This window comes from Musca domestica, unplaced genomic scaffold, assembly GCF_030504385.1.
Source record: "Musca domestica strain aabys unplaced genomic scaffold, Musca_domestica.polishedcontigs.V.1.1 43, whole genome shotgun sequence".
In the NCBI taxonomy this organism is placed as follows: Eukaryota; Metazoa; Arthropoda; class Insecta; order Diptera; family Muscidae; genus Musca; species Musca domestica.
Genome location: NW_026712332.1, coordinates 4,634,050 through 4,656,766, shown reverse-complemented (window position 1 = coordinate 4,656,766; position 22,717 = coordinate 4,634,050). Strand labels below are relative to the sequence as shown.

At 34.9% G+C, this 22,717-nt stretch overlaps 1 protein-coding gene across 2 annotated transcripts in view; it reads left to right on the top strand.

The window, feature by feature from the left end:
• The first annotated feature begins 3,471 nt into the window (after positions 1-3,471).
• Positions 3,472-22,717, top strand: part of LOC101897605 (coiled-coil domain-containing protein lobo) — a 34,197-nt gene continuing 14,951 nt past the window's right edge. Inside the window, exons 1-4 of one of the 2 annotated variants that reach the window (XM_059127246.1) lie at positions 3,473-4,142; positions 4,207-4,332; positions 16,443-16,796; positions 21,594-22,272. In XM_059127246.1, coding sequence (XP_058983229.1) covers positions 3,744-4,142; positions 4,207-4,332; positions 16,443-16,796; positions 21,594-22,272 — 1,558 coding nt within the window. In that variant the 5' untranslated portion in view covers positions 3,473-3,743. Of the gene's footprint in view, positions 4,143-4,206; positions 4,333-16,442; positions 16,797-21,593; positions 22,273-22,717 lie in introns of both variants that reach the window. The other variant, XM_059127247.1, reaches the window with a different exon arrangement.

Sequence of the window (22,717 nt, the reverse complement as noted above, 5' to 3'; positions counted from 1 at the left end):
CCAAGAATTTTTTATCTCTGATTATAATTACATACATAATTATTAAATATAATAATTAAAAAATAAATAAGCAAATATAACTTTATATTAATAAAAATATAAAAAATGAATTTAGTAACCATGATTTATAATAAAACAAAACATATATATATATAAACATATTTAATAACATTTATTTTAATCCTGAATATTGATCCTTTAAAGTAGACGATCGAAGTCTCAATTGTGTTTTCGAAACAGGTTGTAAGGTGGGCGAAGACTTTAGTTATGAAGGACCCATAAACCCACAGATTAAATTCTCTTCTGTAATTTATGTATACAAGCGAAATGTTGATCGGTTTACTGTTGATATAATCATACATTTATATTGTTGATATAACCAAACATCTATATTGTCTTCTGACATCTTTAAAGTTAGACTTTCTTCAAAAAATTTCGAAGATGAGATTCGTTTGCACGGTGTGCAAAAAATCTTTATATTTTCGATCACGCTCGGAATTCTATCTTGACATTTCTGGACAGCACTGTTCTGTTTGATTTCAGACTCGTATTTAGGTATATGAATAAAGGAATAAAATTCGTCATCTTACTCTATCAACAATGTCTTCTCAATGTTATTCTTCGTTGATAGACATTTATGCCTTTATTTCAGCACACTTTTTAATTAATATATGTATATCGATATTATACTGAGTTCCCAAAATGTTTTGCAGAACATTTTTATCCGAGGAATAACACATTATTTAAGTATTCCAAAGTAAAAAAGAATAAACGTTGGTCAATGTTTGTAAATCGATTTCCAAAAATTGTAAATATTAGCAAAATAATAGCATTTAAGTATCTCACAAAAAAATTTGGGTTTCCGGTTTCCTTCACACATTGTAAAATTTATTTATACACTCCACCATTCTGTGGAGTATATATTAATATTGTCATTCCATGTGTAATTCCTCGTAATACTCATGTTAGACCCCACAAGTCGATTTAGCGCTGTCCGCCTGTCTGAGCGTCTGTCTGTTGTAATCACGCTATCTTTCCATAGAAGTCAGGCAGGTTAATTTCGTAAATGCCATTTCGGTCTACACTTTCGTATAGTCCTCATAAAACGGTACCTCCAAATATTCGGAATTTTAATTATTCTAGAGACATTACAGCCTATGACAAGAAATTGCGTATACAGGTCCATGTTTTCGTATAACCCCCATATAACTGTACCTCCCAATAATAATCCCCTATATTCCTCAAACTAGACTTATGCGATTACTTCTGTCGGCTCCAGATATGAGACATATGCTGGTACATAAATCGCAAACAGAAGGATATAGATAGACTAATAAACTATTGTGAAAATTGATATGTATGCATCGGATTTCTGCATACTTTTAAATGCTCCAACTAAAATCTGATATGACCAAATATAAATATATAATGCATATGCAAAATATGTGAAAGATATGCAAAAAGTACACAATGTATGCAAAATATACAAAAATATGGTTATTGCTCTTAATAGTAATTTCTGATTCTAAAAAAGTTTGGAAATATAATTAGTTCTCATAAATAAACATTGCAATGTAAAATTTCCGAAACTGCTGCTGAATCAAGACCACTTCGCTGGATTCCTCCCAAAAAAAGCCTAAATTCGCATCCCTTTTTTAATTGGCATATTATTAGGAATAAAAAACTCAAAAATTAAAATTTAATTGATGAATTGAATCGATTGATTTTTTCACATTTATGCATGTCCGCAAAATTTACTTGAGATAGAAATTTGCACAGACCGTTTGTTGATCCAAGGACGAATCCTATTGAAGTTAGTTATAATCAGATCAACATACTTCCATCAAATTTACTGAAATCGAATAAGATTGAGATACAGTTTCCATATGTTACATCCATCCGATTTAATATTCAATCCGCTCTAAAGCTATAATATGCACTCACTACCGATTACAAATGATTTCATTAACATTACATACATTTCCAATCTAAACAATATTTTGTAACGTATAGCCGTACAATATTCTTGTAGTGGTGTGTGGTATCATATCGCTCATTTACTCAAACAATTTAAATAGTTTCTACGAATCTTACTTTATCTTTCAATCAAAATTTCATGTTGATATCTTTAAAACTCAAGGAGGTACTTGGAGTTTGACATAAATGCTTCAAACCACTCTTGATCTTACGCTGATATGTGGTGAGTTACCACTGGTGACTCCTTTACAAAGAATTGTGTGTGTTCTATAACTTTTTATCCATTGATCCATTTAGGACGGGAATTTAAATTTCAATCGATATGTTGCATGATATCGTTAGATAACATTGAAGAATATTGACGCTCGTATATATAATTAGTTATATATCAGATATTTGATGATTATTGATAAAATGGACATAAACACTTCCCACAGAGCAGCAAAGGGTATAATAATTGAGTATCATCCAATTAAAAAATTATCTGAACAAAAATAAACAAAAACTACAAATTAGTAACAAAAACAAAGGAAAACAATGAATGTCTTTTCGTTTATTGAGGTTCCAACAACGAGGGCAAGAGAACGAATTGAAGATAAAGCAACGCAAAAGTCTTAGTTAAGCAATGTCAATTAATTACGGTTACGTAGAAGGCGAATTAAGGCCTTTGTCTTCTCGAGCTGTTAAAAGTTTTTCTGTGAGGAATCCATAAAGAAGAAGGAAACACACAAAAAATATTTCACAAAATTTTCATTTTAACGATGAAAATGTTATTTGTGTCCAAAAATGAATATTTGTTTTATATTTGTGCAGAATTCATGTATTCCAAAGATTTGACATTTAAAAGATGCAATATTGTCAAGCAAAAAACCATTCAAAACCAGTTAGATCGATTGGAGAATACAGCTAAAGCTTTTAAAATACCAGAAAGTGGGTAGAACCGTTACATGGGCGCAACAACAAAACGGGAAACTACTATAAAAAATGTTACCTAATGCGAGTGGTAAATACCATACATCAAACAATTCCGTGGAAAAATGTGGCTAATCATAAAAAATGTCGAATATCGATCGGTACCGTTGTATAGAATCCGTTGACCAATATGGACAAAAACCCAGGAGATAAATACCATTTCAAAATCTTAACCACAAAATTGTGACAATTGAGGGAGGAAATGTGGCTAAAATAATCGAAATACCGAATATTGGGGGGTATAGTTATATTTTGAATACCAACAATCCTATATACAATGCAAAATTTGTGCTAAATTTCAAACTTCTTGTAAATAATATGGGCAGTATTTTAATTTTAACCGACTGTTTATGGTCTACGTCGAATAATAACGGTACCGCCCGATTTAAGGTATTTCTAGGGTTTTAATCATATTTGTAATCGAATTTGCTGTAGGTTGTCAGAAAACATATATAAACCCAAATATAAATCGCATGTGACGTTACCTTCCGATATTCGGCATTTCGAAAAAGTTGGAATATGGAGTTCGCTGCCACCTTCTTTGGCAAATAATTTTCTATACATATTTATGTTTTGCCCGACCGAACTTAACTACTTTTTTACTTGTTTTACTACAGTTGGCCTTGAGGTGGCCAAACTGTGTATTAACTCTGAATATTCTGTCTTGAATTCTTTTACACCTATAGTAATAAAGTTTCAATAGTTACACAAACATTCCCCCACATATTGGTATATTACTTAGCAACGGTTTGTTTGACATTGTGTGAACTTATTTGGAACATCGACGTTTTGAAATGAAAAGAAAAAGAGATTACACCTCGAAAGCGAAAATTCAAATTGATCCCCATAAACACGATGATCAAATCAGAGAGTTGGAAGCTAAGCATTACGAAACTGATGAAGTGGTCACTGTAGAAGGACAAGCCGTAGAAACGGAGGGCTCCTCAGAGGAGGAAATGGATATTGTAAGTTCAGACACCCACAGCGATATAGGCCGAATTGATATATCATTTCCTGAAGCATTTTCCGACCACTGCCATTCTCGACTGTGTTATCCCTTGTCTTATTACATTTTGTCGCCGAAAGAGCGATTATTGCTTTTGTACGCGGAGAATTTTCGGCATCAATTTTTTACATCTAATTTAAAAACTCGACCTTTGGTTCTCGCTTTGCCCAATGAGTGTAATATCCAGGTAAGCTGATCACATTTATGAAAATCTGTTTTCTCATCTCATACGCTTACGATTTTCCATGTAGAAATTCGTTTGTACGACTCTTCGTCCCACTTCATTTCTGTATAAATCGCTAAGAAATGCGGCAGGAATTGCAAGCTTTGTGGCTGACTATGTTATATATGAACCTTTCGACGATAACATAAGATTTGTAAGTATGCAGAGAGTACGTGTTTCTGTAGTTTTTTGTTGCATCACACACATTCAAGAATCTGTTGCACAACATTTGTGGTTTGGCTATACAGTGAATCCAAGCGAACGCTGTACAGCTGAATAATTTTATTTAATTGACTTGTAATTGTGTAATTGTGACAACATGAAATCGGACGGCATTCATAAACTTAAGATATCCTTTAATATTCGTAGAATTATGTTTGTTTTACATTTTACTCTGAGAGTTTTCTGCACTATCAACAGTAGTTATGTTCATTCCTCAAAATTGCATTTGGCTTTAAAGTAAACGTTGTAAACAAAGTGAGAAAGTCATTTAAACCAAAAAAACATTAAATTTGTTTTTGTGAAGTTCATGAAGGCAATTTTAAGACCCGATTTTGGTATGCGAACTTTAGGACCTGTGTCGATTATATGGATAATTCTTTTTAACATAATATGCTATACTATGAAAAACTGTCGGAATTTAGCTTAGATATCTTTTACTACAATTGGAGATATGGTATAAGAGAAAATAATTTTAGAAAGACTTCAACATAGACAAATGAAAATATAGGCAACGAAATGCTCTCACCGCTTATCTTCGAAAAAAATCGAATCAGCAGATGTCGTCTATATCGTTTCTGGGTTTAATTCTAAAACGTTAAAAATAACAAAAACTGTAGGATGTTTGTCAGTTGGAAATTGTTCCATAATAAAAGAAATGTGAAAATTATGTGATGACATCAAAAAATTCCGGAATAACCAAGTGAAATTCTTGAAAAACGATAAAATGTATTTTCGGAGTCGAGTGGGTTGAACGCGTAAATCAGCATGTTGACTATGCAAAACATGAAGAGAGCCACCTGGATAAAAAGACAAAACTAACTTTTCGTTGTCTATATCTTCATTTGTCTATGACTTCAATAACAAATTTACTATACTTTCATAATACTATGGTATTGAAAACTTTGCGAGGTCCAACGCTGGACAACCAGTATTCGACTCGTTTCACTGTTGGTCAAGCGGCTCACCAGGCATATTAGATACTATTTTTGTGGGTAGACGAAGACCAATTTGGGAAAATTCCATTTATGCGTACATCATTACATAAACACAAACGCGAAGTAATGTGAATAATTTGTATACCCTCCACCATAGCATATTAACTTTGTCATTCCGTTTGTAACTCCTCGAAATAGTCATGTCAGACCCAACAAAGTATATATATTCTTGATCAACGAAAAATTCTAAGTCGATTTAGCGACGTCCGTAGGTCTGTCTGTCTGTTGTAATCACGCTATCTTTCGAAGGAATTGAGATAGACAGCTAAGATTTTGCACGCATGTTTATTTTGCCAGTAGGCAGGTTAAGTTCGTAAATGGTCCATGTAGGTTCAGGTTTGGTATAGTCCCCATATAACGGTACCTCCCTATATTCGGTATTTTGATGATTTTAGCGACATTATTCTCCGGAATTGTTTTAAATTTGGTATTTGAAGTTCGTAATGGATTCTGCAGCCTATGACAGAAAATTGTCTGATGTTTTCGTATAGGCCCCATATAGCAGTACCTCCCAATATTATTTTTATACCCTCCACCATACTATGGAGGGTATATTAATTTTGTCATTCCGTTTGTAACTCCTCGAAATACTCATTCCAGACCCAACAAAATACATATATTCTTGATCAGCGTAAAATTCTAAGACGATTTAGCCATGTCCGTCTGTCTGTCTGTTGTAATCACGTTATTTTTCGAACAAATAGAGATAGAAGTCTAAATTTTTGCAGACATGTTTATTTTGCCAGTGGGGAGGTTAAGTTCGTAAATCGGCCATGTAGGTCCAAGTTATCATATAGCCCCCATATAACGGTACGATATTTGGTATTTTGATGATTTTAGCGACATTATTTACCGGGATTGTTTCAAATTTTGCGTGTGAAGTTCGTAATGGATACTTCAGCCCATGCCAGAAAATTGTCTGTGCAGGTCCACGTCGTTGTATAGGCATTCGGTATTTTTATTATTTTAGCAGAATTTTTAACGGATTTTATTTTTTTTTTGGAAATTGCCAAATTTGTACCAAATGGTGGAGGGTATTAAAAGTTCGGCAAGGCCGAACTTACAACTTTTTTACTTGTTAAGATTTTAAAAGAGTTTTTAACGGATTTTATTTTTTGAAAATTTCCAAATTCGTTTCAAATGGTGGAGGGTATTCAATGTTCGGCCCGGCCGAACTTACTGCTTTTCTACTTGTTTCGTGCTCAGCGTATAATGTAAGTTTTTTTTCCAAACTTCAATTGCGTTTGTATTTTAGTTCGGAACTTTTACCAGTGTGTTGTAGATTAGAACGCTAGGACGCCAGGAATACTCTCCGCTGGATGGCGAGGACGTAGGTTATAATCCCAGCCGGGCAGTTGCTAAAACATTTATATATTTTTGCCTTATTTTTTTTTTTATTTATTTGGACGGTTCCAAAAACTTTACATGGACGGTTCCAAAAACTTCTATACGTGACTACTCTAAATTAATTATAAAATCCTTAATCCGAAACGACTTACTTAAAATTAAACACTAAAACAAATTAACAATTGATTGACGGCTCCAAGAACTCCTATACATGACTACTCTAAACTATTCATAACATCCTTAATCTTAAAAATCTTATTAAAAAATTAACATTAAAACAAAATTAACAAAAAAAAAAGAGCAAAAATCACAATTCACTGAAGAATTAGATAAATCAATTATGTAAGGGAAACAAAAACAAATTAACACAAGAAAACCATATATTTAACACTGTTAAGCCTGTAGAGAAAGGATAAAAGTTGGCTGGGGACGACTATTCACCTCTATTTATAATTAGTAGAGCTTCATGTAACTAATAAACGGTTTAATCGCGAATTTATGTGAAGTTGATCATAGGCATATTCTAATTTTTTTCGACTTCCAGAACAATGTTGGCATTTTTGTTCAGGATATCGCCCCGTACCGATACCGTTGTTTTTATAAAAACGACGGGTGCAGCATGTATATCGGATATATAGCAATATCTAAACCGATTTTCACCAAAGTTGATGAGGCTAAATCCGGTCAACTGTGCAAAATCCATCTTATTGTGGCATATATTACACATTTGTACACAATGAACATAAAATCGAAGCTGAATATATATTGGAGCTACATTATGATTTTTGTAAGGAAGTGAATATAAGGGGTTTGGGCGGCTTAAATATCAAAGCGGTTGCAACATATATATGAGACCTATAGCTATATCTGAACTAATTTTCACCATTTTCGAAGTACGTGCTTATACGCTAAATTCAGCTAAATGTGCCAATATCTAATGTTGATATCACAATAAACGGCGGATGCAGATATATGTGAGTTCTGTGTACAAAATCAGGAACAATCTCGAAAAAAAATGGCTAAGGCATCTCCGAGTTGTATCTGGCCAAGTTCCATCCTATTTGGGCTAATTTTCAATTATATGTTGGAGTTATATCTTAATTTGGACCGATTATCACTAATTTCAATACGTTTCTTCCTTGGGACAAACAAATGATTTGTTCAAAAGTTTATCTAGGTCGGAAAAATGCGACCTATACTTTGTGTACGAAAATACATGGAATGGGATTCTATGCAGATCAACAAAAGTTACTTTAAGTGTATCTCGTTTCCAAAAAAAAAAAAAAAAAATAATAACAATTAAAAAGGAAGTTAAGTTCGGCCGGGCCGAACATTTAATACACCATTCGAAAAAAAACTTGAAAATTTTCAAAAAAAAAAAGAAATCCGAAAACTACCAATTAATTGAAAACCGTTATATGGGGACCATATGAAGACGTGGACCTGCTTACGAAATTTTTTGTAATATGCTGTAGTATCCATTACGAACTTCAAATACGAAATTTGAAACAGTTCCAGTGAATAATGTCGCTAAAATCATTAAAATATCGAATATCGGGAGGTACCGTCATATGGGGGTTATACGAAGACGTGGACTTGCATACGATTTTTTTGCCATAGGTTGTAGTGCCCTTTACGAACTTTAAATATGAAATTTGAAATAACTCCGGTAAATAATGTCGCTACAATTAGGAAAATACCGAATATCGGGAGGTACCGTTATATGAGGGCTATACGAAAACGTGGACCGACATGACCCATTTACGAACTTAACCTGCCTAATGGTAAGCTATGCATGTATTCAACATATTTGCCTTCTATCTCAATTCATTCGAAAGATAGCGTGATTACAACAGACAGACGGACATTGCTAGATCGTCTTAGAATTTTACGCCGATCCAAAATATGTATACTTTGTAGGGTCTATTCTGAATATTTCGAGGAATTAGAAACGGAATGACAAAGCTATCATACCCTCCATAGAAAGGTGGAGGGTATAATAAAAATGGTTATACAAATACGCAAACTTGCGTACAAGTTATTTGCGTAGTAAAGCCGGGTTGGAATTTATAAATTTTATTGGAATAATAAACGGAATAGTTCCAATTACAAAGGAAATTCTGGAATTACAATTGCAATGATTGTGAATGGTAGAAACTCTCGAAATGTAGTTCCAATTATGTCTAACATTTCTTAAAAATGTGTGAAATGCTCTATTATTGTGAAATATCTATAGTTTAATTCAAAACAGTGGAGCCTTAAAATCAGAACACAAGCTGTACTTTAAAAACTAGGTCTATCTAAACTTCGGCGTTGAGTTCTTAAGACCCCAAGGATCTCAATAAATGACGTCCTAGATTATGTGAGATTCCCCGAAACGATCCTGAATCTTAGAAAGCTTTAAACATTTCAATTCTTAATCATTTTCTTCTTCTTAGATCAAAATACCCATTCATTCAAGGAAAAAATAAAATTAAAAACGTACCTAAAATAACAACTTTCTAGAATATAAAAACTTAAAAAAATAAACTATACTATACTACACTATTTTTTTTGTTCGTCCCCACTCCTCTCACTGCCACCCCTGCCGACCGAGAGGGCGACCTTCCCATACGTAGGGATGAACTGATTCGATTTTATCTGAATAGCATTTATAAAAAGGACTCCACAGAATACATCCGTATTCTAATACTGGGCGAACTAAGCTTACAAACAATCTTTTGGTGACATATGGATCATCAAATTCTTTACACCAGCGTTTTATGAAACCTAATAAAGACTTGGCTTTATAAACACATGAGTATGTAAATGAAAACGTAGTTTAGGATCTAAGATAACACCGAGGTCAAAAAAGGAATCAACATTTTCTAATTTGTTTGAACCGATAAAGTAGTTAGAATGTATTGGCTGCGATCTATAGAAGGAACATTTTTTGCATTTCTTAAGATTAAGGGACATTCCGTTGGCATTGCACCAGTTCACAAGGGAATGTAAATCGTACTGTAAGAAAGTCGAATCGTCAAGGGAATTTGTATGCATGTATAGCTTCACATCACCAGCATACATTAGTATTTTAGAGAATCGAATCTGATCAGGGAGATCATTAAGGTACAGAACAAAAAGTAAAGGACCCAAAAAGACTACCCTGCGGTACGCCAGAAGAAACAACAATATTTTTGGAATACGAATCATTGAAAATAACTTTTTGGGTACGACCCTTCAAGTATGATGAAATCCAGCTTAATAGAGCAGTCGGAAAACCCAAATCATCGAGTTTATATAACAAAGCTATGCAAAGGCTTTACAGAAGTCTGTATAAATAGCGTGAGTTTGTTGATTATTTACAAATCCGTTGTGAACATGGCGCACGAATTCTATAAGATTAGAAGTAGTAGATCTGCCTTTCAAAAACCATGCTGAAAAGGTGCTTTTTATAAAATTTGACATCCGACGTGTGAGTTCAAAAAGTTTAGGAATGGCGCTTAACTTAGCAATACATCTATAGTTACCTATGAAACGTCAATTGCCTGATTTATGAAGTGGAATAACGAAACTCGATCTCCAGAAGCTTGCAAAATAACCTATTTTCAAGGAGTAATTAAATATTTTAGTCAAAGGTAACAAATCCGTTGTGAACATGGCAGACGAATTCTATAAGATTAGAAGTAGTAGATCTGCCTTTCAAAAACCATGCTGAAAAGGAGCTTTTTATAAAATTTGACATCCGACGTGTGAGTTCAAAAAGTTTAGGAATGGCGCTTAACTTAGCAATACATCTATAGTTACCTATGAAACGTCAATTGCCTGATTTATGAAGTGGAATAACGAAACTCGATCTCCAGAAGCTTGCAAAATAACCTATTTTCAAGGAGTAATTAAAGATTTTAGTCAAAGGTAAGTATAATTCTCTAGCACAAGATTTTTATACCCTCCATCATACTATGGAGGGTATATTAATTTTGTCATTCCGTTTGTAACTCCTCGAAATACTCAAGTCAGACCCAATAAAGTATATATATTCTTTATCAGCGTAAAATTCTAAGACGATTTAGCCATGTCCGTCTGTCTGTCTGTCTGTTGTAATCACGCCATCTTTCGAACAAATTGAGATAGAAGGCTAAAATTTTGCACACATGTATATTTTCCCAGTAGGCAGGTTAAGTTCGTAAATGGGCCATGTAGGTCCAAGTTATCATATAGCCCCCATATAACGGTACCTCCCGATATTCGGTATTTTGATGATTTTAGCGACATTATTCACCGGAAATTTTTCAAATTTGGTATTTGAAGTTCGTAATGGATACTTCATCCAAAGTCAAAAAATGAGCCATGTAGGTCCACGTCTTCGTATAGCCCCCATATAACGATACCTCGCGATAATCGGTATTTTTATGATTTTAGCGACATTATTCACCGGAATCGTTTCAAATTTGGTATTTGAAGTTCGTAATGGATACTACAGCCCAAGACAGAAAATTGTCTGTGCAGGTTCACGTCTTCGTATAGCCCCCATATAACGGTACCTCCCGATATTCGGTATTTTGATGATTTTAGCGACATTATTCACCGGAAATTTTTCAAATTTGGTATTTGAAGTTCGTAATGGATACTTCATCCAAAGTCAAAAAATGAGCCATGTAGGACCACGTCTTCGTATAGCCCCCATATAACGATACCTCGCGATATTCGGTATTTTGATGATTTTAGCGACATTATTCACCGGAATCGTTTCAAATTTGGTATTTGAAGTTCGTAATGGATACTACATCCTAAATCAAAAAATGAGCCATGTAGGTCCACGTCTTCATATAGCCCCCATATTACGGTACCCCCCGATATTCGGTATTTTGATGACTTTAGCGACATTGTTTACCGGAATCGTTTCAAATTTGGTATTTGAAGTTCGTAATGGATACTTCATCCAAAGTCAAAAAATGAGCCATGTAGGTTCACGTCTTCATATAGCCCCCATATAACGGTACCCCCCGATATTCGGTATTTTGATGATTTTAGCGACATTATTCACCGGAATTATTTCAAATTTCGCATGTGAAGTTCGTAATGGATACTTCAGCCCATGCCAGAAAATTGTCTGTGCAGGTCCACGTCTTCGTATAGCCCCCATATAACGGTACCCCCCATATTCGGTATTTTGACGATTTTAGCTACATTATAAACAGATTTTTCTTCAAGTTTCGCATTTAAATATTGTAATAATTTATGACAAAAGTTGCCTATGCAGGCCCACGTCGTCGTATAAGCATTCGGTATTTTTAAGATTTTAACAGAATTTTTAACGGGTTTTATTTTTTGGAAATTGGCAAATTTGTACCAAATGGTGGAGGGTATTAAAAGTTCGGCCCGGCCGAACTTACAGCATTTTTACTTGTTAAATATGGGTTAGTACACCGTCAAATCCAGGGGAAAATGAGGAGCGTAATGTCTTTAAACCCTTTAAGACTTCGTCTTCGGTTAAGATAATGCAGGGAAATTGATTTAATGTAGTGGTATGAATTTCGGAAGGGTCTATAGATATGCCTGGGTATAGGAAGACTGAAAAAAGTCAGCAAATAAATTTGCAATTTCCAAGTTGGCTGAAGACTCTTTACTACCAAGTTTCATGCTGGAGGAAAATTTCTGAGCTCTTCTTTTGGAGTTTACAAATTTAAAGAAATTCTTAGGATTGTTTAATAAATTCTGCCGCATTTGGGCTAAATGCTGAGAATAACATTTGGAGTTTTCCGAATTATATCTATTCTTTCCATGGAAAATTTTGAATAATTTACGGCAGTGTTAGATTTTTTGAAATTTTTTAAAAGTCTATTTTTATTATTGCGTAGACGTCTTAGTGTAGGTGTAAACCAAGCAGGGCCTTGGTCAGCTAATGGTTTTGCCATTGGTACGGAGCTAGCTAGAGCTAAATTGAGCTGTTCATAAAATTTAGAAACACGTGAATCAATGTCGCCATTGATGCACCACATAGAACCTGATAAGAGAGAGCGTAGTAGCGGTATATTGGCCTTCGCAAAATTTTGCCTACTAGATAAAGTTTTAATAACATTAATATTGGACAGAGTGTTCCTTAATTCAAGGTTTAAAAGGAGCGTTGGATGATATGTATCCTCAGGAATTACAAATGGAGGACTTCTACAAAGCGAAATATTTAGGGAAGATGAGAAAATTAAATCTAATATTTAGGGAAGATGAGAAAATTAAATCTATAAAATTTACTTGGTATAAACAAACTTCATAAATGTTATCCCAAAAAGCGTCGAGTACAACTAGGTAAGTGGAGGGTACATAATCTAGTTATTATCGCCCAAGACCCAAGAAACACTAGGAAGATTAAAATCACATGCAAATCAAAGTAGAGTTATCTGTAAGCAAAGAGGACACTTTTTCAATAAAATCAGGGTGATTTAAGTAAATTTCAGCCCCTGAATTGGGTGTAATATATGAGCAAGTTATATATATTGTATTACAAAAGAATGTTAATTTTGCACAAACGAATTTATTACTTGGGTCGACAAAAATATCTACAGCTTCCGAAGGAATCGAGTGGTGGACTGCTATCAGAACCCCACCACCTTTTTTTACTATTCTATACTATACTATAGTATACTATACTATACTATAATATACTATACTATACTATACTATACTATAGTATACTATACTATACTATGCTATACTATACTATACAATTTTATCGATTTATCGACGTTCGCCCAGGTGCTCAAGATACAACCACATTATTTAAAATAGTGTGGCTTCTACGATTTTTATACCCTCAGCCATATGGTTACAGATGGTATTTATAATTTGATACGACCAAAATATCCCTCATCGAAATAACGGTGTTCGACCCTAGGTCTCTTTGGACCAAATCCATTCCAGGACATTTGTCTGTCTGGCTGGTTGGTGCGCATGTACTACGTTTATCGCACGAACATGGTACATCGTAATATAATTATAAAACTTAGATCGAGTTCAGAGATGGGCAAAAGCGGTCCACTACTTCCCCCACAAAAGGTCAAAATTTTCAAAGAAAATAATTTGCCTAATAAAACCAGGAAGGATCATCCATTTTTTTTCAAACTCTGCAAATCTCAATATTCGTTTCAGTGCTAAGTCAGGTGCGAAAATGGACAGTATCGGCATATTAAATAAGATACCTCCTCACAAAGGGTGAACATTTTGAATAATTATAGCTTTTATAAACTGTGAAATAAGGGTTCGACTGTCTTCAAGTTTTGCTCATCTCAATATTTTACCATCACAATATCTGGTATGAAGATGAAATATATGGGACTACTCCTTCTTGTTAAAATTTTGACTAACAATTATAACTCTCATAAAATGCCAAATAAGTATCCGATTGTCTCTAAATTTGGCACATCTTATACCAAGGTACATCCCGCAAACGGTCACGATTTTCAATATTAATATCTCTTATCAAAACTCCACCACTTTTTCTAAACATGGTATATCTAAATAACTCTATCGTCCAGAGATCTGATGTTAATACAGAATCTACCGACCAAGCCCTTCTCGTATCTCCCCCACTAAAGGTTATAATTTTGATTACAATCATTCGCAAAAAATTGGAAATAAATGCTCAATTTTCTCTAAATTTTGCACATACCAATATTTTTATCAGTATTAGATGAAGTATAATACTACGGTCCTATGTATGGTACCTCAAACATATTTCAACATTTAGTAAAAATATATGTATCAGACGATATATTCCAAATCTGACATTTATATATGTCAGACTTTCAGACAATATCAGACTTTGGTCAGATACGAAATGGACAATATTGTCCACAATATGGACAACCATAATTCAAAGCTGAGGGTATACAACTGTCGCAATACCAACTGCTACTTTTTAACTTGTTGGAATTTAAAATAGTCTATATGTAGGCTAAGTATAGTTTCCCATACAACCATGTTTTTAGCGAAATTAGCCAGTAGTGGTTGGAAGATGCATAATCCCACCAAGTAAGTTGTGAATTGGCGTTTTTAGTTCTTAGAGGACACTACAGGGTGAGAAAAAAAACTGCAACAAAGTCATAATTTTTACATTTATTTTTAAATTTTATTGAATGAAAAAAGCCAGAAATAGCATCAAATTTTAGAATAAGTTAAAATTTATTCGAATTGGTCATCTTTGGCACGAATTATGGCCTTCAAAATGGTGCTCTGCGGTATTTTGGCTCATTCCCGGCGAAGCGCTTGCCTGAGGTGATCGACACTTTGGTACTTTTAAGTGCCAACCTTGCTCTCCAAAATACTCCGGACACAATAACCCAACGGATTGGTATCCGGAGATTTTGGTGGCCATTTTGCGCTGGAAATGAAGCGAGAAACCTCATTTTGTAACCATTCTTGGGTGGCGCGTGCTGAGTGTAATGGTGCTGAGTCCTGTTGGAATGTCTAAGGTCTGCCACTGTCGATTAATACGAGGGAAGAGCGACCATCGGCTGTTATGGCGGCCAACACCATCACCATGGCCGGCGCTTGAGTTCTGGTGGTCAACCGAAGGTGCACATTTTCAGCTGATCTCTTTGACAAGTAAACACGATCATTTTGTTTGTTTACAAACACCTGGACAACGAATGTTTTCTCATCGGAGTAAACCATATTCGGCAGTTCAACACTTTCGGTCAAGCGAAGCATCTCTTTAGCTCTTGAGTCTATTTTCATTCTGTTGCGGTGTAAGTTCTTGCACTTTTAAGAATTTCAATGGCTTTACCCCGAGCTCATTTTTTATTATTTGCCGATTGCAAAATTGCGATATATTCAGCTCACGAGCCATTTTTCGGCCACTGCGACGGGGGTTTCGATCAAGTCGCTTTTTTACTTTTCGAACCATTTCTGCTGATGTTGCTGTTTTCTTCCGTCCACTTTCTTGACGTCGGGCTACACTACCAGTACCACGGTAACGAGCGATGGTAAGAGACACAAAAGATTTATTCACATTTAAATGCTGGAGTGCTATAACAACAGCCACTTGTGGTTTTCCAGACACATGTAAAGAAATCACATATTCACGCTTGAATTCCATCACGAATAACTTTTTTTCTGGAAAATTCTCACCAAAATGCTTTTGTACGCTTGTAAACAATATAAAGAGCTATCAATGGAATAATTTTAACAGCTGTCGGACGAGTGTCTTAGAAAGGACAGCAGTCTGAAATTGGTTGCAGTTTTTTCATCTCATCCTGTAATAGCTGTAGCCATCATTTTCCGGTACATCCTGACATCTGACGTTTTGAGAATTGCAGCCGCAATAGGCAGCGCCTCGACAATTTGGGTATGTTAATGACCTAACCTTTGACAAATGTTTTAAACCAGGGCACTGGCAGATTTTATGTATTTTTAAGCCGAAGTGTATCTAATTTGAAATTTTAAAGTATAGAAACCATATTCTCCCAAAATGCTGAATGTAGGTCGATGTTTTGTAATAGCACCACTGAGCCAGTTTGAATACATTTTCAACTTTCAGTTTCAGTTTTGTAAGAGTATTGGCAAATTACTTTACAAATTTTAGGTATTTTTAGCCAACTGTGTTTACGATAATTTATGTTTGCTCCGGCCGAAATGTTTTTACTACTTTTATAATTATTTTGAGCGTTCGTGATAAACTGTAGCAATAACTAAAGACATTATCTTTTGATTGCTACCGTTGCAGCCGAATCGATTAATATCACCAGCAACATTGCTATGCAAACGTCGGGGCAATAGCTTTGAAATGGCTACCTTGCTATGCAGTATGCTTATCGGAGCTGGTTTCAACGCTTTGGTCGTTTCGGGAATAGCGCGGACGGATGTCGTTGAAAATGATCAACGTCGTGTACCATTTCCCGGCGACATTTACAAATTTGAGAACGACGAACATGTGCAAGACAAACCTTTGAGCGAAACCCAATTTTGTCTTGGTGGAATGCCTGATTTACAGAGTCATCTGGAAACGAATATAGCTGAAATTGTCAAAGAGAAGGAGAATGAAAAACAACGCCAGGAAGCATTAAAGCGTGAAGAGGAGGTACGTATGTGTGTAAATGCTGCTGCCAAAAATATAATAGCCCCAACCCTCTAAAATGTTTTGAAGTTCAGTCAATATTTCACTATAAATTAAGAAAAAAAAAAAATAAGTCATAAAAACATAGGTCCTTTCGCACGCTTATACGATTTTTTTCGAAACACTGAGAAAAATCGGGGAAAGGTAAAAGGGTGGTACTATTGCCCTTCGGATCTAACTATTGATCTATAAAAATAATTAACTTTACTGCCTGCAAGTGATTGAGTGCCATTGAGACGGTAACAATGTAATATCAGCTTGGTGGAGAATCAACCTAATTTTTGATTTTTTTCAAAGGGGAGCAGAACCCTATAATTTCTATAGAAATTTGGAAGGATATCCGGATTTCAAACAGTAACTGCATCTTTTACATATGGACTTGGGATTTTCAATCAACATTGCGGCTTTGGAGCTGCATAATGACATTAATAATAAAAACATAAAGAAATAATTTGAACACAACAATGCGTACATACAAATAATTACAGGAGAAAACACCGATTATGAAAGAGGAATTAAGCAAGTCAAAAAGAATCAGTCGGTGTTGTCGACAGTTGCATATCCCTAGCCAATAATTCGACTTCCGTTATGATTATTCAAATTTTTGACTCTTCAAAGTAGGGTCAATTTCTCATGTTACAAAACAATAATTTCTTTTCGACTTAGTTTCTCATGTTACAAAAATATACCACTTGTCTTGAGTAATTCGTGGCAAAATTAAGAAGGTAACGTGATTTCAAATAAGCATATCCACCTCTGCATTTTCTGCAATTTACTTTGTAAAATTTCACTGCAAAGAAAACAGGTTTCAATCTCTGATGTGTGTGCATATAAAGGATTTGTAAATATTAATTTTGGCGATGAGATGTTGTTGGAATTCATTTTTAAATTATTATAAAATAATGGTTGAGTTCCAAAACAAAGGAATTAAAGTGGTCACCTCATTTACCAAATGGGTAATGGCATTGTTTTGTATTGGAATATAATCTATAATTTTCTAATTATTTAAAAATTAGTCCGAATTTATTGTAGGCAAGTTTACTTGTGACAAGTCTCCGCTGGTAGGATAGGGGTACTGGCAATTTCTTTATTGTATTTTTGTTTTTACGCAAAAATAGGAACAAATATGATAGAAAAGGTAAAGACAAAAAAAAAATAAATAAATAAGGAAAAGTCAAAAGTCGGGGCCGACTATGTGATACCCTACACCACTATGCATATTTAGTAGAGCTCTTGTAGAGTAGACCACCTATCAACATTTGGCTTCAGATCAGTTATGGTTTGCACACACACCATATATATATATATATATAGTTCCACAAAATGGAGACTTTCGTCCCGAAATTCACCACATTTAGGCCATTATTTGCGCAATAAGCATGAAATCGTATCAACAGTTTTTGGGAGACACATCCAAATCTTAGCCGATCTCGATAAAAATTTAGCAAAGATATTTCCGAGCTTTATAAGATATATGGAACCAAATGTTGTCGAATGTATATTACGAATGGGAGGGACTTTAACCCCAAATCGGAAGAAACATATATATAGGAGTTATAGCTTTATCTGAACCGATTTTCGAAATTTGATGAACTTGCTTCTAAAAGGAATTCCGTTGGATGTGCCAAAATTCAGGTCATTTGCTCTTATATTGGCTATTTGATGCTCAATTAACGCGAAATTGGTTGAATATATGTGGAAGCTTCTTTATCTAAATTTTATCCGATTATTACCAATTTCTATAGGGTACGTCCTTGGTCCAAACAAATATTGTTTGGAATGTTTCATATCAATCGGATAATAAATGCGATCTGCATTTTGTTCACAAGCATATATGGACCGACGGACGGACGGACTGACATGCATAAATTGACTCAGAAAGTGATTCTATGAAGATTCTCTAAAGTAACCATGGGTCTATCTCGCTTCCTTCTCCTTGTAACATGGACAAATGCACAAAGACATAATACCCTTACCCTTATGTGGTGTAGGGTATAAAAAGAGAACGAGAAAAATTGTCGGAAGTAAGTTTGCCATCCATAGTAATAACATAGTAATAATTATTCCATAGCTGTTTGCTAAAGACGAGTTGCATATTTTCTGAAAATTATGAGGTACCGTATAATGTCTTCATGAAAAGAAAAATATCAAAATTGGACCACTATGGCTATGCGACTTGTGACACCAAAACAAAATCTCTCTAAAACTAATATGCTGAATCAACCCAAAACAAATGTATGGACTACAAAAAAACGCCAAGTATAGATAATTTTCACTCTTTTAAGCATTTCTGAATAGTATTTTGGGGTCAAACTCCATATGAAGAGAAACCAACAATTGCCCCAAAACATAACAAGCAAAAAAGCTATAAGTTTGGCCGGATAATAAATGCGATCTGCATTTTGTTCACAAGCATATATGGACCGACGGACGGACGGACTGACATGAATAAATTGACTCAGAAAGTGATTCTATAAAGATTCTCTAAAGTAACCATGGGTCTATCTCGCTTCCTTCTCCATGTTACAAACAAATGCACAAAGACATAATACCCTTACCCTTATGTGGTGTAGGGTATAAAAAGAGAACGAGAAAAATTGTCGGAAGTAAGTTTGCCATCCATAGTAATAACATAGTAATAATTATTCCATAGCTGTTTGCTAAAGACGAGTGGCATATTTTCTGAAAATTATGAGGTACCGTATAATGTCTTCATGAAAAGAAAAATATCAAAATTGGACCACTATGGCTATGCGACTTGTGACACCAAAACAAAATCTCTCTAAAACTAATATGCTGAATCAACCCAAAACAAATGTATGGACTACAAAAAAACGCCAAGTATAGATAATTTTCACTCTTTTAAGCATTTCTGAATAGTATTTTGGGGTCAAACTCCATATGAAGAGAAACCAACAATTGCCCCAAAACATAACAAGCAAAAAAGCTATAAGTTTGGTCGGGCCGAACTTTGAATACCCTCCACCATATGGAACGAATTTGGCAATTCTCAAAAACAACAAAATCCGTTAAAAATTCTTCTAAATTCTTAAAAATACCGAATGCAGCTGTTGTATTAGGGACTAAACGATGATAAGTCATTACAACATTCAAATGCGAAACTTAAAAAATCGGTGAATAATGTAGTTAAAATAATCAAAATACCGGGCCAAACTTTTAATACCCTCCACCTTAGGGTAAAGGAAACATTAGAAGAAATGTGGCAAAAACCATTAAAATGCCGAATATCGGGAGGTACCGTTATATGGGGGCTATACCAAATCGTAGACCTACACATGCAATGTTTGGCCAAAGGAGCTAGAACCCATTATGACCTACAAATACCAATTTTCAGGCAAATCCGTGAAGAAATGTGGCAAAAATCATCAAATTACCGAATATCGGGAGGTACCGTTATATGGGGGCTATACCAAAACGTGGACCTATAATTACAATGACTCGCCACACGAACTGGGACCCATTATGATCTACAACTACCAATTTTCAGAGAAATTCTTGAACAAATGTGTCAAAAATCATCAAAATACCGAATATTGGGAGGTACCGTTATATGGGGACTATATCAAAACGTGGGCCTATACATACAATGTTTCGCCACACTGACTAGGACCCATTATGACCCACAAATACCAATTTTTAGACAAATCAGTGAAAAAATGTGGCAAAAACCATCAAAATACCGAATATCGGGAGTAATCGGGCTATACCAAATCATGAACCCATACATACAATGTTTCGCCACCGAAGCTGGAACCCATTATGACAAAAAATACCAATTTTTAGACAAATCCGTGAAAAATTGTGGGAAAAAATTAAAATACCGAATATCGGAAGGTACCGTTATATGGGGGCTATATATCTCATTTTCAATACCAACCATCCTAGACAAACACAAATTGCTCTGCTAAATTTTGGCGCTCTACGTCAAATAATGTGGGCTGTATCGTGATTTCAACAGACGGACAGACAGACGGACATCGTTAAATCGACTTAGAATTTTATGCTGATTATGAATATATATACTCTATGGGGTCTACGACGAATATTTAAGGATGTTACAAACGGAATGACAAAGTTAATATACCCTCCTTTCCAAGGTGAAGGGTAAAAAAAATATATAGGAGCCGAGTTCCACAAAATGGAAACGTACGTTCCGAAATTCACCCCATTTTGGCAGATATTAGACATTATTTGCACAATAAACCTGAAATAGGATTAAGGATATATATGAGAGCTATATCCAAATCGTAGTCGTTCTCGATGAAATTTGGCAAAAGTGTTTCTGAGATATGAGATAAGATATCTTGTACCAAATATCATTGTTGACGAATGCATATTACGAATATGAGGGACTTAAACACCAAATCGGGACTTAAACACCATATATATGGCAGCTATACCAATATCTGAACCGATTTTCTCCAAACTTGAAGCACATGCTTGTAGGCTGAATTCGGTCGGATGTAGCAAAATTCACGCCATTTGGACTGATATTAGCCATTTGGTACATTTGGTGAACTCTGGGTCTATCTCGTTTCCTTCTCCATGTTACAAACAAATGCACAGAGACATAATACCCTTACCACTATGTGTGTAGGGTATAAAAATCATTAAGTATCGTTATAGGATACGCTCTAAAACAATTAATTGATCAGTCCTTATTAAATAAATGACGTATTTTAGTAATAGGTGTCGGCGTGAATTTGCCTTAAATTTAACATAAAGTATATATTCTTGTAGGAACTGAAACAACGTGACGCAGACAGATTTCTCTACCGTAAACCACATGCATGGGTGGCCCTGTTTAGGAGTGGGGCAAAGGATCAATCGATTGAACAGAATGATGTCGAAGATGGTACGGACCGTACTATTGAGGTGGACTTTGTTGAGCCCTCTACTGGCTTCTTTCTAAGTAGCAGTTGCATGGATTACACACTGATTAATAGTGCATGGAATCAGAAGCAATACTATGTGAACAAACAGGTATACGTTCGAGTGGGAGAAATACGTTGGAACTTACAAAATACGGACGATTGGGAGCACCTTCTTCCGGGAGAAAATGAAGCGGGAACATCAATCGACAATGCATCGGAAATTATGAATGAAAAATATTTGAACACCATTCCATCGTGGGTATCCAAGCTACATCTCAACGAAAAAGAATACGAGGAACGATTTCCAAATCTCCAGAAAACAGTGTTCTACAAAAGGGTGAAACATCTGAGGTTCTCGCCATACTTCAACAAAGATGGGAAGATGATGCAATTGACTCTCTTTGCAGATGATGAATACACCGTTCCGATTTTCGATTGCATTCATTTTGAAAATCGTGCGGATATGCTGCTGCGGATTGAAAAGAATTATAAAATGTTAAGTATAAAGGAAATCTTTGGGAAGAGCCGTAAAGATAATTTATTAAGTAAGTATGAATTCATTGCTCCTTTGACATTCACTCCAAAACTGAATAGGGATATAGAATAAACGAACTGTTTAAAATTGCTATATTTTGCGTTTTTCAGAGGTATAAATAAAACAATAGATAACATAAACATAAGATAAGGGAGGCTTGTTATACCTTCCAATATATAGCAGGGATTGTATCAAGTTTGTTATTTCATTTCTATCTTATCGAAAAATCACTTTGTGTTGTTGAGCGGATCAATTTAAATGACTAAGATTTTACTCGTAGCCATATTTCGACTGCAAAATTTATGAGATTAAAGATTTATGATTTGGTATAGCCCTCATATACAGCTAACGAAAACAAACGAAACGATTAACGATTACCCCTCTCACGAAGACACAAACTTTTAAAATTTTTTCAATCGAAACAAAACTACAAACATTTCAATGCCAGAAGTACA